We start from the raw sequence: 24,105 nt of genomic DNA, 5'->3' as shown, positions 1-24,105 counted from the left end.
TATTCACTTTCTTCAGCCCATCCCTACCTCCATGCATTGCTCCCCCATTTTAAATTAAAGCGAGAGGAGGGAGGCTGTTACACCTTCCTCTTCTGAGCATGTGTTTGTATAAATTCAGTCTGTTTTTCCACTTCCCGCATCACCACTCCTTTCGGTTATTTCCAATAATTCCCTCATTTTTTTCCTAAGTCCAATTCAGAAGTATTTTTGTCAGCAAAATAATTATCCATCTCTTTGGCTACTGAAACGACAGTAATGTCCCAATACACCTTCTTCATTTACTGTCCCTCAAGGGAAGTACTCTTAAAATTTCATTTCTTGCTGCAGTCTTTTAAGCATTTTCCCTGTTAGCCCAGGACAAATCTGAGGAGAAAAAAAACAACAACAACAAAAAAAGAGAAAAAGCTTTGTGCTTTGATGACAAAAGCACAAATTTGTAGGTATCTGAGAACAGAAACTCTGCAGAAGACACCAGAGATCAATTTGTGACTGCAGTCTGTATTATCAACAAGGTAAGTTGCTCCTTTGTCATGTACTAAAAGGAACTTGTTTTCAGAAACTGGTCACATTCTTAACAGTTTTGGGACCACTCCCAAAGGAAGAGAGGGCTTTTTTTTGCTATATCATCCTTAAGTAAAAGGACAGCAGTGTAGTCCTTGGGCACACTGGGCACGAACCTACAGATAACAGCAGACTAACAAAACCTGAAGGTGAAAAGGAAAAAAAAATTAAAGGACTTATTTAGCACGGGATTAAACGTCTTGCTTCCTTCCAAGCAGTGAAAATAAAAAATAAAGCCGTACGTCCAAAGAACTCTTCATACTATTAACAATTATATTCAGTCTAATTTTTCAGCTTGTAGTTAATTGAAACCTACTGAGGATTTCCAGATGGTCCCAAGTTGATATTCGGTGAGGTAGAATTTAACTGTTGAGAGAAAAAATAGGTTTGTTTTATTTTTCACTTTATTTATTTTCTCTTATACTTTAACCAGTAGTAATTACAAAATACTTCACTGATTTGCTCCACCTATACCCCTACACTTGTTAGAATAGCTTTTCACAGATATCTAACATCTAAACTGGGAGCACTGTAAGTTGCAATATCTGGCCGTCACCACATTGTCACAAAATATTTCCACACACATCATATTGCAGGATAAAGATAATACAGTAGTCATGTGCAGATAGAAAAGGACAAGATTAAGAATGAAAATTTAAGACTGTGTCTCAACAAACGATGCATTCCTCATGGAGAATTTGGCTCCCTCCCTATTCACTCTAGGAATAGTTTCTACCTTTTGTCCTAAATTCTCCACGACCTTACCAATAAAATTATTTTTAATCCCCACTGCTTATGCAAGAGTCTAATTAAAGACGTAGTGCTTTAAAAAAAAAAAAAAAAGTGAACATTCCCCCCACCAAGAAAAAACATTACCAACCTTTCCCACCCTGACATTAAAGGTTAACTAACTAATTCCAGGAATGGTATGAGTCTTACCAGCACACACCCAGCTGGAATTTGGAAATTACACAGACAAGAGGAAACCACCTTCATTTAAGTAACTTTCTCCATTTTGTTTTTAAATAAAGAAGCAGCAGCAGTACCCGCACTGTTATTTTGGACTTTATCAGAGAAAGGCAAATTCCAAATACAAATTATCTGGAGATAGGCAGACAGGCATCACAAAATCAGTGCTCCCACAAAAGCAGAGAATGCCCTGAGCAGCAACACGAGATGTGACTACTGCACTAGTAAGAACCAACCACACCATGGCACTAAACTGTTTTTGAAGAGCCACTATGTACATTTTAAGACTGGGGGGGTTGTTACTGTTCCTGGTTGTACAGCTACATCACTTAGAGTAGCTATGAGAGCATTAACTTCTATCAAAGAGTACGGCCCAGGCCACTACACATTAGCTCTCCTCCTATTTTGGAATTTGTTGTGATATAATACATCATGTATTTTCTGTGGAAGCTTTCCATATTACAGTATTTTATCTTTCAAAAGAGGAGAAGAAAACTTGTCTTTTAAGTTTTAATATTCTGCAATATTCTGCTGTATGCTCGCTGTGCTGTCAAGTACTTCAGAAGGGGAAAAAAAAAAAGCAAAGACCGGCATCTTTGGAAGTGAGACTTTCAGCAACACACTGCATTGTGTATGATCCACAGCAGATTCAAAAAGGCAATTCTTACATTCTTTAAGAGGGACTGAATAAAAAGAGAAGTACCCAGGTCACATCTATATGCCAAGAAGTAAACCAGAGAAAACAAGGTCAATCATGGCACTTCTGCCTTCCTAGAAAGACTTCTTTCAACCAGTGCTGTTTCTGGAGATTGTAAATCAACTTACAGAGAATCCATCTAAATTGTACTTCTGTAGTGGCTCTTCTGACAAAAGAGGCTTGAGACCTCACACAGTGTTCAATACGAACTGAAATTAAATCCATCTTTGCTCCTGAGTGACTTCTAGAAAGGCTGAAATTTCTTTTTCCTCCATGAGAATTGCATTTCTCCCTCTCTTTAAAAACCAAAACAAAAAACAAACAAAACCCCACACAATTAAACATTCAGTCTCCGCTGCTCCTTGCCAGATGTCCTTAGCAAGAATCTTTGAAGAGACTGAAAAGAACTGTGACAACTAAACTGTGACTAAATCTGAGTCTTTCACCCGCAGCAAATGGGGAAGAAGCAAGACAAAGCTAGCAATCATTCTAAATCTTCTCCGCTATTCCTATCTGACAGGAAAATATCCTACAGCCCACAGCAGAACAGTTTTGTTTAAAAGAGTAGAGAAGAGATTTACTGCAAAACCGATTGGCAATTTTCAGTAAGCAATATACTTAAGATTGCTGTTGAGTAGCTGAAGTTTAGAAGACTGCTCTATGTCTGTTTTATTACCTTCTGATTACTCCTTTCATCTTCATCTTCAGATGGATCTGACTGGTGTTTGGGGTTATCCATCTGAAGAAACGCTCTGACGTCTGGGCTAGAAGCACAATGAGATGCATTAGGACACCAATAACCTGCACCATTTCAGCCCGAATCGTAGAAAAATAGTAATGGCTTCAACAGCAGTCAACCGAGAAGCTACTCATCACAAAGTTCTACACTCCTGGTAATTATGGACTGTATACCACAGATTTTTTTATAACAACGTAATTCAACTGCTGAGTATGTTACATAAGTCATCTTTTCCACTTGCAAGAATTTGACATGTGAAAGTACACATATGTGAAGGCTTCATGAGACAAAGTTCTGTAGGAGTACATTAAAAATATTAGAAGAAAAAGCAGTATGCGAAGTGTAAGTTTTAACTAGCCAGAAACCACAACAAAACCCATTTTCTTCCAAAAAAATGAACAGTTATAAGACTGATTTTAGTTTTCTAAAAGTAATGAAGTAACACAACGCTGTACAGAATGAAATATCTAGTCTGTATGCCAAAGGGAGATGCATGTCCCAAGAGGTACGTGATGGTAGTAATGTTCCTGTCCCCATCTGCTTCTAAGTGGAAGATGGTGGTTTTGTAGTCCCAATGTAAGCTAGCTGGGCACTAACAACAGTGCAATAAATCTTTCAATTTAATTGCAGGAGCAAAATGCTATCCTTCAGAAACTGGCAAGAGAGACTGAAAGCTTCCCATACTGCATAATGAGATGCAAAAGCGGGGGCAAAATTAATTCCTAATTGGGTGTCACTTTCAGCTCGCATACCACTTGAAGAGAAGCCTTGAATCTTTCAAGTTCCTGCAGTTCACTATCATGCACTCCAACTCCAAAATCACAAACAAATCATCTGAGCAGCCAGGGATCAGGTTAGGAAAACTAAAGCTCTGTTAGCATTAAATTTGGCCAGGGACATTAAAGGCACCAGGAAAGTCTTCTATAGGTACGTCATTGATAGAAGGAAGACCAGGGAAATAGTGGACCCTTTCCAGAAGGAAACGGGAGACCTGTTTGGGATATGGAGGAAGCTGAGGTACTTAGTGACTTTTCTGCCTCAGTCTTCACCAGTGATAGCTCCAGTCACATAGTCCAAGTCCCAGAGGGACTGTGAGAATGAAGAACCAGCCACAGTAGGAGAAGATCAGGTTTAAGACCATCTAAGGTACCTGAAGGTGCACAAGTCCATGGGACCTGATGAGAGGCGTCCATGGGTGCAAAGGGAACTGGTAGATGTAGTCAGTAAGCCACTGTCTGTCATATTTGAGAAGTCGTGGCAGTCTAATGAAGTTCCCACTGACCAGAAGAGGGAAACATAACCCCCATGTTTAAAAGGGGAAAAAAGGAAAACCCAGGAGACTACAGGCCAGTCATTCTCACTGCTGTGCCCAGCAAGACCAAGGAGCAGATCCTCCTGGAAAATATGCTACAGCACCTGGAAAATAAGGAAGTGATTTGTGACATCCAACATGGCTTTACTAAGGGCAGATCATGCCTGACTAATTTGGTGGCCTTCCATAACAGGGTTATAGCACTGGTTGATAGGGGAAGAGCACATGACATCATCTCCATGGCCTTGTGCAAAGCATTTGACGTTGTTCCACATCATATAAGCACAAACACAGGCTGGGTGGAGAATGGATTGAGAGCAGCCCTAAGGAGAAGGACCTGGGGGTGGTGGTGGACAAGAAGCTCAACATGAGCCAGCGATGTGAGCTTGCAGCCCAGAAAGAGAAGCATATTCTGGGCTGTATCAGAAGAAGCACTGACCAGCAGGGTGAGGGAGGTGATTGTCCCCCTCTACTCTGCTCTTGTGACCCCACTGCATCCAGCTCTGGGGCACAAGGAGGACATGGACCTACAGGAGTGAGTCCAGAGGAGGGCCAGCAGGATGACCAGAGGGCTGGAGCACCTCTCCCAAAAAGACAGGAGAGTTCCTACAGCAACCTTCCAGTACCTAAAGGGGTCCTACAAGCAAGCAGGAGAGGGACACTTCATTAGGGAGCGTAGTGACAGAACAGGAAGCAGTGTTTTCAAACTAAAAGAGGGTAGCTGAAACAGGTTGCCCAGAGAAGTTACGGATGCCCCATCTCTGGGAACGTTCAAGGCCAGGCTGGATTGGGCTTTGGGCAACCTGCTGAAGTGGAACATGTCCCTGCCCTCGACAGGGGGGCTGGAATTAGATGATCTTTAAAGTACCTTCTAACCCAAACCATCCTGTGATTCACTACAAGGCAGCTAGCTTATTCAGGAAGAAGCATTACCCAAATTTCAGAGAAAGTTTTCTGAGAAGCTCCCAGGAGAGCCTCAGATAGGAAACTCTGCATGACTCACTCAGTACGAAAAACAACAACAAAAATGGAGCTGCCCTTTCATCACCAGTATATACAAAATAGGGTAGCTTTTCTATCAGCAGCAGATATACTTCGCTATTTTCCATCATTTCACCCTTCAAACTTCCGTAAAGCAAGGATCAGAAGCGAGAACCGAGCTGTTTTTGACAATTCTCCAGCTGCTGTATTTCATATTAGCGTTACTGAACCTAAATCATGCCATAAATTACTCGAGGCTCACAGTCTCCATCGCTTACACTCTGTACTCCTAAACCCTGTATGAAATCTATTTCAGTTGCCATTAGCCTTTCAGGTTAAAGTACAGCGACGAGATTGTTCATGCAATTTCACACCATCAGTTCAGCTTAGCTTTTCCCATCTTACATGAACTCCACGTGCTGATCTATTTCAGGGTATGTTTTGTATCCTCACTCCCCAGAATAGAAAAATCACTGTTGTTTGAAAATTGGAGTAATATTGACTCATCACACAACAACTTAAGTCTCGAACCTCTGTCTATTATAAAACGAAGAATAAAACGTTAACATTTTTCACTAGACACATAGTAACAAACCTGACCTTAATTATCTTTCTGCATTAATTATGTTGGACAACTGGCTGATTAAGTAGAGCACGTTGCAATACATCTCAAATAGTTACTATAGTAACTTTGTCCACGAGTGAATTTAGAGCAGGAAAAAATAGTTCAGTGAAGGACTGCTGTACAGCCGCAGAGCATTCAACAGTTCTGCAGGATGTAGCAGCCAGAGGCATAACTGATCAGTGTTACACCATCCTCAGCTGTGATTTTAGCAGCTGTGGAAGCATTGCAAAAAAGTAATGAATAAAATAAAGTTTAACGAACCGATTCCTTAGCCAAGACTTCAGCAGCATCATTAGCTCATGTTGTGTTAATTCAAAGTATCTTAAAATACATTAAAACCATTCCTAAAATAACCTCACGTCAAATTAAAAGAAGTAAGAAAATAGTTTAGAAAGCTATGTTCAATATGCATAGTATATTTACTACCAGAAAGTTGGTTTTGCCTGGACTTATATGATGGACTGGGTCAATTTCGCTTATGGATCATCTCTGAAAATCCATGAAGGGGTCCCAAGCTCTGCCTAAACATGGTTCCTTCTAGTTATGCAAACACATGAACCCCCATAAGAACTGCGGATACACAGTTCTGTACGCACACAAACATGAACAAGCTCAAAAAGTTAAAATCTTTGGAACAAAATGGTAAAATTAATAAACATTAAGATCCTATCAAAAGCAAGGACATACTTTTATCTAAATAATGGTGCCCAGCTACTCCCCCTTCTCTGCACACCTTTTTTAAAAATTTAAAACACTGCTTTCTTTCTTATGCAAAAAAAGATAGTCAAAAAGACAAAGTACAGGAAGATTTTAAAAGAACCAGACTACTCTAATGCAAGGTTTAATTTTTCCTAACACATATTGCAGTCCCTTGAAATCCAGAGGTTCCGTATACATTTTTATATCCATCAGATTTGGACACCAGAAAATCTCAACACTCTAATTCTCTTCTAGGGAACTGATACAGATACCTGCTTCTCACTTAAAGAGCTGGTAACTCACTTCCCCATGGAGGTTGCAGGGTATTGTTATCCTCAAGTTCTTCAAGTGTTATGCAAATGTACTCATTTTCATTAAGGAGCTACTTTGGTCTATTTAAAAATAGCTATGGTACATCTTTAATGCACTCACTATTATACCCTGGGATTCAAACATTTTCTTTGGACATCTTTTCAGTGAAGACCTACGTTTGAGGGGGAAAGCAGCTCAGTGATTTAGGTGATTCACAGCGTTCACAAGGAACAAATTAGCAGATCCTATCATTCATCTAGGAAGATGCATTATCACATCTCTATCCCTTATGAATTTTTTTTTTTTTGGTGTGTGCATGCTGTATCTGCATTCTACCCACGAGAGCAAGTTCTCCTACAAATACAGTTAGCTGAGTAAATACAGCTTGAAGTTGGTCCACCTAATTCCAAATTCACTTTAAGACAACAGTTCACCCAACCTGGTGTTCCACCTGACAGGGACTGCAAGAAAATCACCCACCAGCCCTTACAGAGCCTCTCTGATGACTCTAACGCACTTCAGGTTTTTGTTGGGTTGATTATTGAGCAGAAATATTTGGGTTGGATACGATATTCAAAAACATAACTAATCCAATAACAAAATTCACTGAAGAATAAAAAAACAAAAACATAAAGCTACGTATCAGAAAATCATGTAAGCATTTCTATCTTGGACATGCTGAGCCTGACATTTGTGCTTTTCAATCCAGATGTTCAGGTGCCTTCTCTTCCAGAAAGGAGAAGGCATCACAAGCAAACCTTAAACTTTAGTGAAAGTTTGCCCAAGCGAGACTTAAAAGTATGAGCTCCCAATACTGGTTTTAATGCTCGAAGATTTAGCGGAAGGTGAGCTTTTTTAAACTTCTCTGAAAATGCAAACAACCCCAAGTCTTTATTACTAACTAACTTCCTACAAGTTATTTTACTTAATACCAAATTCACTGGCATATTAAAGCAAAACAGTTTAAGAAAACATATATATGGGCTTACGGTAAGGAATATGTGGTGATTGAGTCTTTGAGTAGTTTCTAGCAGGCTTTACCAAAAAACCCAGGGTTGTCATATTTTGGTATTTCTTTACTGCTCATATTTATTGGCACATAGGAAAAGACAACAGATTATGTAGATTATGTAGCTATTAATGTGATTTGCTGCAATATGTGATGCACATAAAAGGATGGCTTTCCGTTTAGAGAACAAATCTAAGATGTTTTGAGACAAAATACTTTTATTTGGTATTTGGAGAAACTGAAGACCAAATGAGAGGGGGTTGTACTAAATTAAAAAAAATATATATCCTTTCCTAATTGAACAAAACAGATTAGCTTTCAACACGTTATTTTAAAGTGCCTTCTGTTCTTTCCCAGAGAAGAACAATGCTATGACCACAAAATTCACAGCGTTTCCTTTAGTGGAAAACTATTTCACCATAAAGACTGTGTTTCAAAGTTTTTTCCACTCGTCACAAGGAATACGTATACAAAAAGACTTTTTTTTCCCCTTCTTTTTCAAAAAGTAAAGGAAGTACATACGTCAACTTAATAGACATTAAATAGTTGGAAAATAATATTTGACTGCATATTTCAAATATCTGACTGCATATTTCAAACTGCAGCAATATTCTCAGGTATTTTTTTCCTGTGGGAAAGGGACAGTTTCACAGGTTGTACTGATAGGCTAATTAAACAAAGCGTATGCAATAAGGAAACTCAGCAGTAATGCCAGACAGAGCTTTGCTGTTTAACTAGATCGAGCAATGCAGAAAGCTGCACGGCTTTAGTTTAAATTTATTAGGTTTAGATTTATACTGAAAGAAATGTGGTTTACCCCCAAGATCAGTTTGCAAACACTCCTCCAGATTTAACTGGAGCTGTTTGTGATGTGTGACCATCTCATCAGTGTCCCACTGAGCAAGGTCATCCCACCTGCAGTTCTTCTGCAAGAAGAGTCTACACAGAACCATGGTTGTGTGTTTTAAGCTGGTCAGTTTGGTTATCCCAAGTCAAGCTGATAAAGCTACTTGATTAACGTGGTTAAAAACAAGTTCTGGCGAATTGCTCTAACAAAAGGATGCAGTCACTCCTAGAAGAGCAACACAGCAGCAAGCGGTTGAGTTCTCAAATAGTAAAAACAAGCATCCACCCTAGAGCGAGAGAGTTTACACTGGAACCTGCACCCCTTAAACTAAAATAAGTTCATTGCAAAACTTTATTTTTAGATTGTCTTTGAGAAAACAAAAACATTTTCTATTATTCTTGAGCCTCTAGATTTTTCTTGAGGAAGAGAGACACCACTTTAAAGATTATCTATTATACTTAAAAGCACTGAAGAGGTAACAGAAATGTTCTAGTAAGAAATACTTAATTTGCAATTTTGTATTTGACATCTCATGTCCTTTAAATAGTCCTTATAAAACAGAAAGGAAACTACTTACTGGTTGCATAGCTCTGGCTGTCTAACTAAGTTTTGAATGAATTCATTCAGTCCTGCTCTTCTCTGTTTAATAAAATCTGAAAAAAAGATTTATTAGGAATGATCAGTGAGATCATGAAAAAGACTTGTTTTCCAGTTTATTTTTTTTTCTTTTAAGGACTTAAATGGATAGCAGTTAAAAAGAACAAATGAAAATCACAAGCTTAAAAATGTTCAGGTGAGGTGAGAGAACAAGTTTCAGTTCATCTGTAACACTACCTTAAAATGTAGTAAGGCAGGTAGATTAAACATGAACTCAAGCGCTCCAAGAGCAACGTGCAACCACAGTGGGCCAACCTGTGCAGCCTCCATTGCATGGATGAGCCCTTCAGGTCCTAATTTTGCTCAGAAAAAAAAAGCCAGTGGCAAAACTTGACCTCAGTTGCACAAGTTTTTACGCAAACAGTCCCACCAAGCAGCATATTTCCAGAATAAAGGTATGGCAGTGGAAAAGTTGCACAATCATCCAGCCAGCAGGCACTCAGATATTTAACTAAAATACATCTCTTTCCATATTGCACATCACCTCTAACTTTAAAATAAACAAAAAAAATACATAAATGATCAGAATCTTCAACCTCATACAAAGCTTAAAACATGCAACTCTTTAAGCAATACGGAAAGATACAGTAGGGACTTGAAATAGGAAAATAAAGAGAGTGTTGAACAGAAAAATCTCATCTTTCACTGCTTGTATCAATCACAAATAATTATTCCACAAAAATTAATTTGTGTACTAACATTTAAGGTATTCCAGTAACTGCCATAAGCAGGTTACTGATAACTTAAATGTTTCAAGTCGTCCCCCTCCCCAGTATTAGGAAAAATGTTCATGTTTTTTCACGAATATAATCCCTAAATCCTTGCTAGGTTATTAAATAATCCCCAGAATAGGAGGTAAATTCGCATAAGGATTTTACATAAGTCACCAACATCTACACCAGCTATTGCAGCATGGTAGATGCAGGATGTCATCTACTGCTCTAAGCCTACAAACCTATCCCTGTTGTTGAAGAAAAAAACATCCGCACCACATCAGCTGAAATGTCTGCTGTAATTTCCTAGTTCTGTATTTTGACTGGATCCTATGATTTCCTTCTGTCCTGTTTTTGAAGTTAAAATGGAATTAATTTTGAAATAACCTAAGTGACAATAAAAACTGTGTTTAAATGATAACGTACATTATAACAGTATTTTAAGTAGATTTAGGTAAAGGGGTATTTCAGTTTCACTCTGCTATGCTTACCACTACAATACTGCATACCCGAGATGCACACTAAAGAATGGACTGACAAAATTAAGATACTTTTCCAAAATCTGTAAAACGTGACTTATTTCAGAAGCCATCAGAAACCTTACATCAAAGCTTTAGTAAATCAGTTTCAAGATAAATAATTCTTTAAGTGAGTATCACCCTGCCCTGCAGCAAGAAAAATCATAAGAACTACTTATTTTCTCATGCTTCAAGAATTTCAGGGTAGCTCTCAGGAACTTAAAACAAGTCTGAGAACTATATTTTACAAACATAGTTTTATTAAAAAGTTTTACTCCCTCCATTCCCATTTAAAATCTCATTTTCTAAATGTCAGTCCAAGAAATCTCACTGTATCTGGCTGTACAACATCAATAGGTGTTCAGCCAGTTCTGAAAGTCCCAAGTTTGGATAAAAAAAACAACAAAATAAAGCAAGAAGTCCCTGTAGACACAATACATGTATAACTTTCGGACATCCTTTACATTTTTATCAGAAGCAGTCATCAGAGGAAGGCAACACGAAAAGGAAGCTTCATGTCAGGGTGCAGATAATGAACTGTAAAAATTAAGATGTTTGAAAGAACTCTTAAAGAAATCCAAACACATGCCAAGAAGGTCAACACTTTTAAATCTACTTGTACTTCAAGCACATCCCAAGAATGTCAACAACTTTGAATCCACTCGTAGTTCAGCAAAGAAGAATAGGAAACCTTTACACAGGTGCATGAGGAGATGAAACTACCAACTCAGACTGATCACATCAACAAGCCAGGGGATGGAGGGAAGTTCCCAATGACCTTCAGCAAAATCCTTAAATAAAAAGGGTCTGATGAGTATAAACACTCAGAGCAAAGACTTGCACTGCTCATTAATTAGCCTTTGTATTTATTCATCCACTGTGTCACTTACATTGATTAGATGCACTTTTAAGAATGATTTTCCATTAACATTTTGATGCAGGCAGCTTTAATTTTGTCCTATCACTCCTAACTGGATCACACCATCATCTCATCAGACAGGCTTCCAGAAGTGCAGCAACAACAGGAAAAGGTTCATTCTCATCTGAACTGTCCAAGGAAGCGCATTTAGATACAAAGCTCTAAAGCCTTCAAGGACAAATCCCTCAGTTATTTATTTTTTAGGGGAAAAAGAATCACAGAAAATAGATTAAAAATTAATAGGCATATGTTTCGGAGAGTCTGTGATATGGCTTTTGCTTTTACATAAGAGAGATTACAAGTGACAGCTCAGAATCTCTCACAATCCAGAACATGGGACAGTTTGGAAGAGCTGGAGCACTCACTACAAGAGGTATTGGGCCACCAAGCAACAGTTTGCTCAAGATCAGAAGGCAGAACACCTACTTACACTAGCTCCTGTTCTTCACTGAAGTATGACTAACGTTTGGGTTAGTCACTGGTTTGAGGATTGCTGTAAGACTCATCTAAGATAGCTTCTTGTAGGCTGCAACAAATCAAGTCTAAAATAAAGGCACTGACAAAACAAGTAACAAGGTAATAACTTACCGGGATCAAAGTTATCTCCGAATATTCTTTTAGCTGGAATCTTCAGGTTCATAGTTGGAAATTGCTTCTTTAGCTGAAAATAAAGATGTACAATTGAACTGTGCTTAGACATCAAGTATCTAGAAATAATTGCATTTTATTTGATTTCTGAGGAATGGTTTGAACATCTGATTACTAATAATTCTGCTTCTCTTTTCCATCTTCTTTACCCAGATGCTTGGGAAAAAAACAACTTGCACTCAGCTTGTTTATGCCAGTCATACCCTTTTAAACCCACAGGGCAGCTCACTTTAGAAAGCTATGGACTACCTTCTTGCAGGGTTATCATAATGGCTTTCCACTTGTCACAGATTAAAAAAAAAAAGTAGGCTAGAATTTCCATGTTGGTTTTATTCTCCTTGTTTCTTCTTCTATCTTTCTCTCTTGGATGTTCCCTGTCCCTCCTTTCTTTTTCCTTTTTTTTATTTTCTTGTTTCTATATGATATGTATGTATGCATGCATGCTTTTTTTTTTTTTAACGTATAAAATCCACAGGTGGTCTACCCCAAGTCAAAACTGCAAACAGATGAACAACCTATGCTTCATGATACTGCATTTGATAAGTGAATTACATTCTGTACTGATAAACTGATCAGATCATACACAGCATCACTGAATTTCACCAAAAAAAATCTGATGTGAGCTGAGCCAAGCCTCACTTCATCTTTAGGTACTCTTCATTCTCCATCCTCTTTTAAGAAAGTATTTTTCTGATACAGTACTTGGCAGTTCTTTCCTTAAGAACATCTGCATCTCTTCCAGTTCGCAATACAAGTTATTTTTGATGTTTTACACTGTATGAATTACACTGAATAGAAACTAGATGCTTCCCCATGACCTCCACTTCTATGTGCATTAGAAAGACCAGCGCTGAACAAACTTCAGCAGAGCAATGACAACCTGAAGAGAGGAGAAGAAGGGGAGTGTGGAAACAGGAACGGAATCACTGAAATGTCTTACCAAAGGGAATGGGATCACCAAAACGCACTCTGGAGGCACTGAGAAGGGGATGCTTTGCTTTCACATCACTTTGAAGCCTACCCCAAGATGCAGGCAAAGCATGGCATGACTTCAGCTCAGACCTTAAGAAAGCACCAAACTCATTTACCTGCATTTGTATACCACTGTCAAATGTAAATCCATGTGCACTAAGGGAGTGCTTCTGACAGGGACAACCGAAGGGAAACTGAGGCACAATTAAGCATTTAAGACATCTTTACTTACAGGGATCACAGAGAATTATTTCTTCCTTTATTAAAGCAAAAATTGCAGGCCCCAAACACAAAGAACTAGAAATCAGTACTGACACAGTACAGGACAGGGAAACAGACTGCACAGCTGAGCCGCATCTACCTGCTACATAAATGAGGCAAAATTGTCTCCTAGCAATGAGTCAAAGAAACCCTCATTCACTTGGTGAAGAGGCCTGTTTTGTTTGGAATACCACCACTGAATTTGGCTATGAAAATACAGGTGGCAATTGCTATGACTGACTTCACAGATAGTTTGTATTAAGACAAAAGGATTACTTCATTGCTTTCAGTCCTTCAAAATAAGACACCTATTTGAAGAGAAATTCATCTAGCTAGATGGTTCAAGTTTCGTTGTGAATTTTACCATCACAAACACATACATTATGTTTTGACAACCAGTAAATTGGAACTACTACACAATGATCCCAAGCAACAACAAAAAGCAGGTGACCAAAGAGCCAATTTTCAGTTTAAAATTCAAACAAACCGAAGTTTAAAAAAAAAAAACACCCTGTAATTTTCTTAAAACAGGCCCCTATGGTTATTGAATGTTGACTCGAACTCCTCAATGAGGGAATTAACTTCAGCCCTACCACTGCAAACAAGCGTTACCCTTTGCTGTCCTGGCACAGGGCCATACGCCTGCCTTTTGCTTACCGTATTGTAGAGCTTATCGAACTCTGCATACCGTCTGAGGACAAACCACTCATTTCTGCCAACCGACACCAACACTTTGTAAACCTGCAGTAACACAAAGATAAAAGTTAATGCCAATAGCAAAGTTTAAAAAAAGAAACTCCCAAGTTTATTCCTTAGGTGAAAATCAGGCCAGCTTGTTAAGTTTATAGTGCATACATGGGTGAACAAGTATGTTTTTCTGACAACAAAGGCCTAAACAGCAATGCAAAGGATTAAAAGAACAATCGAAAGCGTCTTGCCTTTTACAGAGGTAGTTTTTGTTTACCTAGTTCTTGAATAAACTAAAGAAAAAGCAAAGCTGATCTCATGGAGTTCCATAACTTAGTTCACATCCAACAGGATTTACTAGGGAATGTGTTAATGCCTTGATAATTCATAGTGAATACTAATACTAAGGAAGGAAAACATTTAAAAGTTGCTGATTGCCTTCACCAAAACCCAGGGAGCAAGCACATACGGAAGACAGGTATATGGAGAACAACTCCTCGCAACATCTTGAATGTATATTATAGTCAGGCTGAGGACTTAGAATGATTTGGGCTGGATCTAGAATCGTCTATGATGCTATAAATTGCTCAGGGGGAAAAATGTGCTGTGGCTGACACACAGTGCAGGCTACATAATACTGTTTTGGGATCAAGGGAGGAGTAGCTGGAACCTGCTGCACAGTTGTGGACATTCAAACCCATGGTAGGAAAGGATTCCAGTAACTAGGCAGACCGTGGATCCCAGGCTTTGTAAACCTGGTTGATGGATGAGTCTCCAGGCTGACTTCTCCTACCTCTACCATCTCCTACCATCAAGACCTTTCCCCTTATGCAACTTGTTGAACTCCCTTTCCTATCTCCTTGTGCTTCCAGAAAGGGTCTGGCTATTTCTTCAGGGGAGAAAATGGAGATGGCAAGGAAACAAGTACAGAAGGCTGCTAATTCCTGTTCTAGAAAGTTGGAAATGCCCCAGCAACAGCAGCTCACCCCTCTCCTTTCAGCTCCCTCAGTGGAAGTGACAGGCACACCACCATCAGTTCCTTAGCCTGAGATCTGTATTCATGCAGGTTAGCTTCTCAAGCTGCCTTCAGTCTTCCCTGGGGAACACAGGAAGCTGGATGAAGCATCCACTTGGATGCTGATGAGACTCTGCTTGGAAAATTAGCTCTCTCTTATACTGATAAACATAAAACCTAGCTGTGCTCCTTTCTAGAGCCTCCCTAGTCTGTAAACAGTGAAAGTTTCAGCACAAGTTTCAGCTGCAAACCAAGACTGAGATACTGTGCTTATTGCTTGTACAGCAATCAAGTACCGCAAATAATGCTCAAACAAAATCACCACTCCCTGGGACTGCACGGCAGATCAATGCCAACCAACTCAAGCAGCAAGCCACGGACATAATTTTAAATTAGCAGGGCAAAACGCAGAGATGAGCATAACTTGAGATGCAAGATGATATTCCCCCAGCCAGCAACCTCAAAGTGAAAGCTGCTTTGTTCTTGCAGCAGCTAGCTGTAAGAACAGTGACCCAGTATGGGAGAGCAAAAAGGCAGAAGAACCATAAAAGGAGAGCCCAACTCACACCATCACCTAAGCTCCTGCGTGCCCAGCAAAAGAAAAACCCCAAGTTCAACAGATATAGAAGGACTGAACATCATGAACACACGTGGCATCAGACATACTGAGATTTCTTTGTATGTGATAGCAGGAGACAAGAGGACACGTCCGAAGACAAGGTTAAGCCTCAGACATTAAACAGCACAGGGATGAAAGCAAGAAATCCAAAACACAGCTGTTTGGTCAACACAGGCAAAAGAAAGCAGGCCGCTATAAAGCAAGGACAGGACAGCAATTAATATAGCCTAGTGCAGTTCAAAACAAGCAAGTATTTTTGTGTCCCCCTTTTCCCCCGCATTTTTTTTAATTAAAAAACAAAAAAAAAAAAACAAAAACAAAAAAAACAAAAAAAAACAAAAAAAAACAGGCATTGAATGTTGAATCTTTAGAAAAAGGCAGGGCAGTGAACTAGATTGGATGTACAAAGAAGCTGGCTACCAGGAATTAAGTGGAAGCAAAAAAGCCTCCTGGACAGAACACCCAAAAAAATTCACCCATGAAATTATTATTAGTCAATATATCTATATACAGATAATAAATGTATTACATGCAGGTAGTATTTAACAAAAAACTAATCAAATGCTCAATAAAAGGTTATGAAGATGCTCAGGAGGAACTAAGAGCTCAATTCTAAAAAGCAAAACTGAAAAGCTTGACTTACTTATCAGAGTCACAAGTATACAGACACGTGTTGTTTTTAAAAAAGCTTCAGTATGGCAAGTGTGAGAAAAAAAGAAGAGCTAGTAGACGCTAAGTTGCATATAGTTATCTTGTTTCTGTGCCAACATCAAGTGAACCACAGTAAGGTTTGAGCTAGAATTTATAATTTCTATTGAAACCAGTGAGATTCTAGAACAGTTTCACAAAAGACACATCAGTGATATAGTTCTGTAAGTGATATTAAGGTAAAGCTTATACAAAGTGGCCACCTGAAGTCTTCTTTTTAAGATTTTCCTTTGCCTCAGGCTTTTATTGCTGTTTAAAGAGATTGAACTAACACTGCCATCAGAAAGAGACAGCTATGACCTACCACAAATTTGTTAAGCACAAAGTGTTCACCCCGCCCTTCTCTCTCACTGCTGTCCAAAAGCAGTACTGACAGGCTCCAGTCATTACAGCGCAGCTACAGAAGAGGAGACACAGCAAAAGCCCTCACGGATCTTTTGGAATTCACAGCTCCTACCACAGAGCTCAGCACAACCCTCGCTGCTCTCATCAAATCCTAAAATACACGTGATAATAGTCAAAAGCTTGGTTGTGAGAAGTGGCTCTTGTCACGCTGCTTGATGCAGGAAGCAGAAAACGCCAAGAGGAGGCATACCTCCACACTGCACAAGCCAGGGTGGATTCCTCTTTAACCCCCCACCCCCTCTCTACACCCAATTTTTGAAGTTTCCTACCACTGCTGGTAGAGCTTTCTGCAGGGCATGCCCAGAGAAATTGCCTTTATGTAGCTAAGGTTGTCACACCCCTTAAAATGACCTGGAGATCTAAATACCAGTAATGTGCCACAAATGTACCACGCTGACACATTTTAACAGCAGGACTGCCAGCACTGCGGCAATAACACAAGCCTGTTTTGCTGAAGCTTTGACTTTTACCAAGTTTTTCTTGCTCATTTGAGTTTCCCACACACACAGCAAACTTCTCTTTTGCTTGTTCCTTTTACTACCACACTTCTGCCTCCCATTACATCTCGATAAACTTGAAGAATCAAATATCCCTCTTCTCTGAAAGGAGGGGAAGAGGACAGACACGGATAAATAACTAAGTAGATCTTTGTTTTGTTGTATTCTTCAGGCAGCAATTCAGTCTAAGTGTGTTTACATTCCACTTCTGAAGAGTGACTAATTCAGAGACAGACAGAGAGAGAGAGCAGGCTTAGAGGAAGTTTCACAAGAGCAATGAAGCAGTCGGAGCTTTTTAAAGGAAGTACTATGAAGCTGTCTTTATACACTAACATAATTACAAAACAAAAATCCACCCTGCACTCCTTTATTTTTCAGTCTGCAAAGAGTTTCCCCACTGAATGGCATGACCACTTCCAGAAAGAAAGTCAAACTGGGAGACCAAAAAAGGAAGAAAGGGAGGGGAATGACAGGGGTGGAAATGGGAACAGGATAGGAAAAAACTCACAGGCATTAGGATCTGGAAAACAGGAAGGAAGACTGAAAGAAGGTCTTTCAGAAATGTGATGCTTTATGTCTTTTTTTTCTTTTACAAAAAAAAAAGCATAACAGGATACCTATATGGGGGAAAAATGGTAATTTCAAAAAACATTTTATTCCTTTAGAAAAGTGTTTTTCTTAAAAATAATCATGTAGGATGCCAAATTTTAATTTGGTACCAAAATGTTAAACCCACATTTGAATGCTTCTGTATTTTCCATTGAAAATGCTGCTATTTGGGAGTGGGAAGTGGAGTATCAGAAATGTGCAAAGCCAAATTCTTTTTGCAGAAAGCAGAGTTAAACACTGTAAAACATTCACAACCTCTCAGACTGGACTATGGCCAGCGCTCACAAGAGCAAATGAACGGACTTCTGTAAGCCTGTTGAAAATAACAATACACTCACTGCCAAACCCCAAAAAGGAGCACATCTAAGTGTCAATAACCTGGGCATTTCCCTACAGTGCTTACACTTGGCTATACTTACAGTAAATCTTTTCTTCTTCTCTCTGTGTTCATCGGAGCTGGGAATGCTAACACTTGGGCAGCTTTCTTTGTGATCCATTGCACGTGTTCTTGTGACCAGCTTGTTACAGGACCGTACTCCGGGTGCTGCACCCAGAAGGAAACTTCAGCGATGCTGGTCCAAGACACGCCGCTCTTCTTGAGAGAATTTCAATTCCATCGTGTAATCCTGGGGGGAACAGAAAAAGGAAAACTGAGGGCAGGAACGCTTAACTGATTGTGCTAAAACCCGCGTGACACAAACTTTTCCTTGCAGGAAGTACACTTCACTATGTGTATGTACAGATATAAAGGTTAAAATTTCATAAACTTTTCTGCTTGTGGTCCTTGGCAGTTCACTGAAATCACTCACGTTCTCTGAGGACACCCCAGAAGCACTGTGTTGGAAATAGACTGAGTCCACTAGTTCGAAAGAATAAAGATAGACATAAAGATAGAATAACTACTTAAAATTAAAAAAAAAAAAAACAGATATCAGCTGAGAAAAGCCAGTAACACGCACGTTTGGAAGGGTTCACTTCAAAACAAATATTTCCAACTGCACAAGTCTGAACCAGAGGGCACTTCAGATTTGCCAGAACATGCCGAGTGTGTTTAATTATCACATCAGAGATCAAAGACGACAGAAGAAATTCTTCTTTCATGGGAATTTCAGAGAGGGACACAGGCACCTTGTGTCTGTGCGTCCAATCCCTACGTGGCACACTTTGAGTTTAGCACCTGAGGAAGGTTGTCCACTCCTGTCACAAGTGCTGCAAGTAACAGGAACTTCAGTACCAGGCACTCATGTTAAATGCCTTCAGCCCCCTGTTCAGGCCTGCACAGCCAGCTGGAGAGCTTTACTAAATGCAGAACATCGTGAGTCTGACCGAGCTACAAACATGAGAAATTCGCTTGTTGGTGTTTTGGTTTTGTAGAAAGAGGAGACCGCTGTTCTCTCCAAAACACCCAGAGGAAAAAGGAGGGCCCCGTTCAGCATTTAACTCCCTGTTTTCTTAAAACAGGGAAGTATTAAACCGGACCACATATTTCATATCATAGATTTCCAAAAAGCACAAGCTAATCTGATGTAATTCTGCCGTTACAGAGACACCCATATTTATGTTGGCACGCAGGCAAAAGCCCCTGGAATCCAGGGAAAAGATGTTCCTGATACCCAGCTAATCTCAGTCAGTCGCCTATTTCTCTTGTTCCCAAAAGCCAGATCATCTTCCCGATGCAAACTTCCACGTTATTATTATTCCTCCTGCGGTCATTAAAAAAAATACTTAACTTTTAAAAAGCTACATGGTGACTTTAAACAAGGAGGAGTGTTTGAAGCTACTGTAATCACAGCTGAGTGACAGAGCAGCCAGACTGCAACAGATCCAGGGGATGGCTCTGCTCCATCTGCACCGCTCTGAATTTGGTGGTTCCTGACTTCGCTGGTTAGGCAATCACAGGGGTGAGCATCTTTTTCCTTCCCCTTTTAGTTTGACTACATCACACTTAATCCAAGCCAGTTACACAGACCTAGAGTTTCGAATTGGTTCCTCTATTCCCTTGGCAAGCCACCATTTAGAAAAAAAAAAAGAGCCTTATTACAACGAGGCCCTTTTTACACTGGCATTTCCTTAAGGCTGTTCTTCACCCGTTCCCACACACTAAAATTAAGATCTAAAAGGCTAGCTGTGCCCTTCTCCACCTTAAGAGGCCCACGAAAATAGCCAGCGTGCGCTGCTTTCAGTGTTTCGCTCAGCTTCCACTTCGCTGGAGGGTTAGGTCATTCTTCAGCCACTTCAGATACAGTGTCAGGAACTGAAAACAAGCCCCATCTTCCTGCACATCACATAAAAAAACAAAACAATCAGTAAAGCTTTACGAAGAATGGGATGTTTCCTGACTAATATCACTCATCATCCTTCTCCTCTTGTAAATTGCCATTCATTACAGAGGTTGCTGACATGCTTGCAGCCGTTCTCACACTTCTCTCCTCCCTTTCACTTTTGTTCCGGGGTGCAGTAGCCTTAAACACCATTAGAGCAGTACGGATTAACAGCTGTAGTGCAAAATGTATCAGTTACAGAACGAGTTTCATTCCAGATCTGAAGCTGAAAGTTCTGGGGAAAACAAAAGGAGGAAGTGTCACCCAGATTAATTCAGGAAAAGTTTGTTCATCTTACTGGAGGGGAAAATAAAAGGAATCAATCATCCGAAACGCTGAAACTGCGACGCTCGTGTTTCTTTCCTCGAGCCACCTGGAAGCTCGCTGGCTCGATTATTTTCCTTCCCTGAGGCCTCTCCTCTGAGCTGTGCCCGGGTCACCAACACGCCGCCGACCTGCGAAGAAATGCATCACCAGCAGCTCGGCCACTGCGCTCCCGAGGCTCACAGCTGTCTTGCAATTTGTTTGCCACGAGCATATTGGCTCTCAAGGGCTTGTACCTGCACTACACACCTGCCTGCACACCTAGGGATGGATTTGCCTCGATCTTTGCCACGGGGCAGTTCAGGAACACAGCTGCAGTGTCGGCAGCAGGTAAAGCCACTGCTGCTGCGGTAACTACACCGAGTAGTGATGAGAAACAAAGGGATGAGATATTTTCGTATGCAGCTTCAAAAGCGTAAACTGTGGTGTCTGTGGTGTAAATTCACTCAGATACGAGTGAATTTTACAGACGCTGTCAGTTGTGAAGTCTCTGCCTCTGGTTATGGCTTCTCTTGTAACTAAGAGCAAGCAAACCCTGGCCCCTGCTTGGTAACAAGCAGAAAGGAAGAGGAGCTTTTGAAGAACAGATTGTAAAATAAATATCCCTTAAACCCACTTGGGCACTAGTGAAAGAGCATGTAGGTAACACAAGACATTACCACTGAGACCAGTGGTGCTAGAAACAGCTGTGACCAGCTAAAGCCTTCAAGCCACTGCAGTATGCGGTCTGGGAAAGGGGAAGGCATGGAGAAATATATTTGGGGAGAAGAGGAGTCAGACACGCATCCTCCTGGCAAAGTTAAGCCTGTCAAACAGCTCCGCTGTCCAGTCCCTCCCCTGCGGCTGTCAAAAAGCAGGCAGCATTTTCCCTGTTTCCTGCAGGAAGCCACAACGCCGAATCTCAGGCTGAGCCCTACCTCTGGTGAGGCGGGAGCAGAGCAGAAACAGAGCTGGTGCTATGAGAAAACACACACAGCCCTCCTGTGCTCACAGACGAGCTGAATGCCTCGCCATCGAGTATTTTGTGCAGTCTCCTCATAGGTACAGGCAACAGGCAAACACTACCTGGGGTATCTGGCAACCTCCTTTCTGCAGACACTTAGAAAAAATTAGAAAACATCTCTGAAGTATAATCAGATTCTTTGCTCTGTGCTAGACCCTTTTATTTTGTTTTAAAAAAAAAAAAAACAATAACAGCCTGAAGATGCCACCACTGGATAAGCACAGCCCCCTGTTCTGTGTGAGTCAGTCTCTGCCCAGACCAGGTTTGGAAGCTACGTACCCACCTGCTGCCTTCACAGCAGCAGCCAAATTGCCCTAAATGCCTCTGACTAAGGCCAGAGCAAATCAGCTGCCATATTCACCTCTGAGTAACACAAAGGAAGCAGAGAGAACAGCCCAAAAGCTCAAAAGCCAGTCACCCAGCAGGCATATCTGAAGACTCACCGGGATCCATCCTCGCCTCCCAGAGCAGAGCAGAGCAGGCATTTCCCCTACGCACGCCTAACCCACCTGGAAAAGCTTACTCTGGGACTGAGTCACAAGTAGAAACAGCTGCTGGAAATCCCACCTGAACGCAATTCCAGCCACAGAAGGCACTTACGGATACAGAAGCCAGAGCAAGAAATGGGAGGCAGGCCTGTGATTTGCTATAAACATCACTTTGTGCCCTCTTACTTTAGAGAGGTACCGTCTCTGGGACACTTTTCAACACTTTCCTCAGCCTTCTCCACAAATACCCTGACAATGACTCAACATATCACTGGGCATGACATTTTTGGGGAAAGCCTACAAGGTCAACTTGTTCTCCACTGCTGTGTGCCAGAAGGGAGCACTACACTCACTGGTTACCAGACCAGCAGCTGCCACGCAGCAAGCAGGAGGCGAGATATCCAGAGCCCAATGCAGAAGTACCAGGCAGGGGTGCAGAAGTCACAGGCTTCAGCAAGAAGAGTCAAAAGCAAAGCGCAGATCACTGATCTGGAGAGAGGTGGGTGGCCAGAAGCTGTCTAGTAACTAAGCTCTGAAAAAAACAGGCTTTTCATATACCACATAGATACCATTTTAATGTGGGAACACTTAGACACTAGTGCAGCCCTCTAGAAATAGAGCGGAAGAAAAAGGAGAACAAAAACCAAAACACTCCGGCCAGTCCCTGTCCTATCTCCCAACACCCTCTTCAATATAATCTGAGAATTCAGCCATTGATATCAAGGACAGGAAGGCTGCTCCCTGTTCACACACCCACACGCTACCTTGCTTTTTTGGAAATCTTTAGTGGCACCACTACGGAAAGCAAACCACCACCCCGCAGCAACGTGGGCAAAGTCCGATTCAACTGCTGCTTTCTATGTGTAGGAAAAAAAAAACAAAAAAAAAAACAGGTAAAGTGAAAGCTGAACCCAGGGAAAGAAAGAAGTAACTTTTCTTTTTTTTTTTTTTTTTTGGTCTCTCTTACTTCCCACGATCCTACTACACAACAAACACCCCTTCTCCCTGCCCCACCTCCCAAATAAGCCGCGGTAAGTTCCTGTAACTGGCATGTAACGAGGTTCAGGGCTCGGGCTGGAACCATTTGCATTGCTGTTTATTATTATTACATGACAGAATACAGGCTGTTTGCTGTGGTAAGCAATCCCCGAGTCATAAAACAGTTCTTGAGAACAACTACTGCCAATAAAAGATGCCTGTCTTTTAATCCTGAGCACAGGTTGTCTAATAACTCCATTTTTAGCCTTGGTCTAATGTATCTGGAAAAGTCGCTGTGCCTCTGGTGGCATGGCTTACTTAAACAGCAGATCAAGTAAAAATCAAGTTTGCCTTACACATGCTACCTGTGCATCCCTGGCATGCTTCTGCCTTCCTACACACCGGGTCCAGCTGAAGTTAAATGCCCAGGGACAGCACAGAGCAGGAGCTGCAGCACCAGCACGAGCTCCGTCCCAGAGGTCACGCACAGACCAGATGCCAGCCGCTTGCAGCATATTCACTTCTACATCAGAGGGCAGTCAGGCTTCAGTAAACACAATGCAAATAATCCCAGCCTCATTCTGCCCCTCTCGCAGAAGATTAAGATAGAGAAACCCAAATTTCAATTCCAGATGCACTGCCTGGTTCTTTATTTATTTTTTTTTTTTTTTACATGACCTTGAACAAAAGTCACCAACTGTTCTCCCCGTCTCGCTACACAAATAGATCCGGATTCTCCTTTAAGATCAATGTTGTTATTAGTGCATCGAACATGGGGAAAGTTCCTGGATTTTCTGTCCTGTCATTGGCAAAGGCTCTGCAGAGCAGAATACATCAGGATTTAAAAATGATGAAGTACATAAACCCAAGCTACTGTTCACAGCCCAGAAAACATGCTTTTGAGGTCTGTGCTCTGCAGAACTGACGGCTGCCTAGAACCACAGAGCTGCTGGACAGTGAGAAGGCAATGATGCAAATATCAGAACAATAAAAGACAAGTAAGAGAAAGAGC

General features: G+C 40.8%; 1 protein-coding gene across 5 annotated transcripts in view; it reads right to left on the bottom strand.

The window, feature by feature from the left end:
- The window catches only part of SGK3 (serum/glucocorticoid regulated kinase family member 3), a 54,164-nt gene that overhangs the window by 8,842 nt on the left and 21,217 nt on the right, over window positions 1-24,105 (bottom strand). For 4 of the 5 annotated variants that reach the window (XM_068672010.1, XM_068672012.1, XM_068672011.1 and 1 more), the window contains exons 2-7: window positions 18,399-18,605; window positions 14,097-14,180; window positions 12,147-12,219; window positions 9,329-9,404; window positions 2,904-2,991; window positions 878-927 (exon numbers count right to left, since the gene is read on the bottom strand). In XM_068672010.1, coding sequence (XP_068528111.1) covers window positions 878-927; window positions 2,904-2,991; window positions 9,329-9,404; window positions 12,147-12,219; window positions 14,097-14,180; window positions 18,399-18,476 — 449 coding nt within the window. In that variant the 5' untranslated portion in view covers window positions 18,477-18,605. Of the gene's footprint in view, window positions 1-877; window positions 928-2,903; window positions 2,992-9,328; window positions 9,405-12,146; window positions 12,220-14,096; window positions 14,181-18,398; window positions 18,606-24,105 lie in introns of those variants that run through there. The other variant, XM_068672013.1, reaches the window with a different exon arrangement.

The sequence above is a fragment of the Anas acuta genome, chromosome 2 (genome assembly GCF_963932015.1).
Source record: "Anas acuta chromosome 2, bAnaAcu1.1, whole genome shotgun sequence".
NCBI classification, from domain to species: Eukaryota; Metazoa; Chordata; class Aves; order Anseriformes; family Anatidae; genus Anas; species Anas acuta.
Note: the sequence above shows the minus strand (reverse complement) of the source record. Positions and strands in the feature narration are given on the sequence as shown.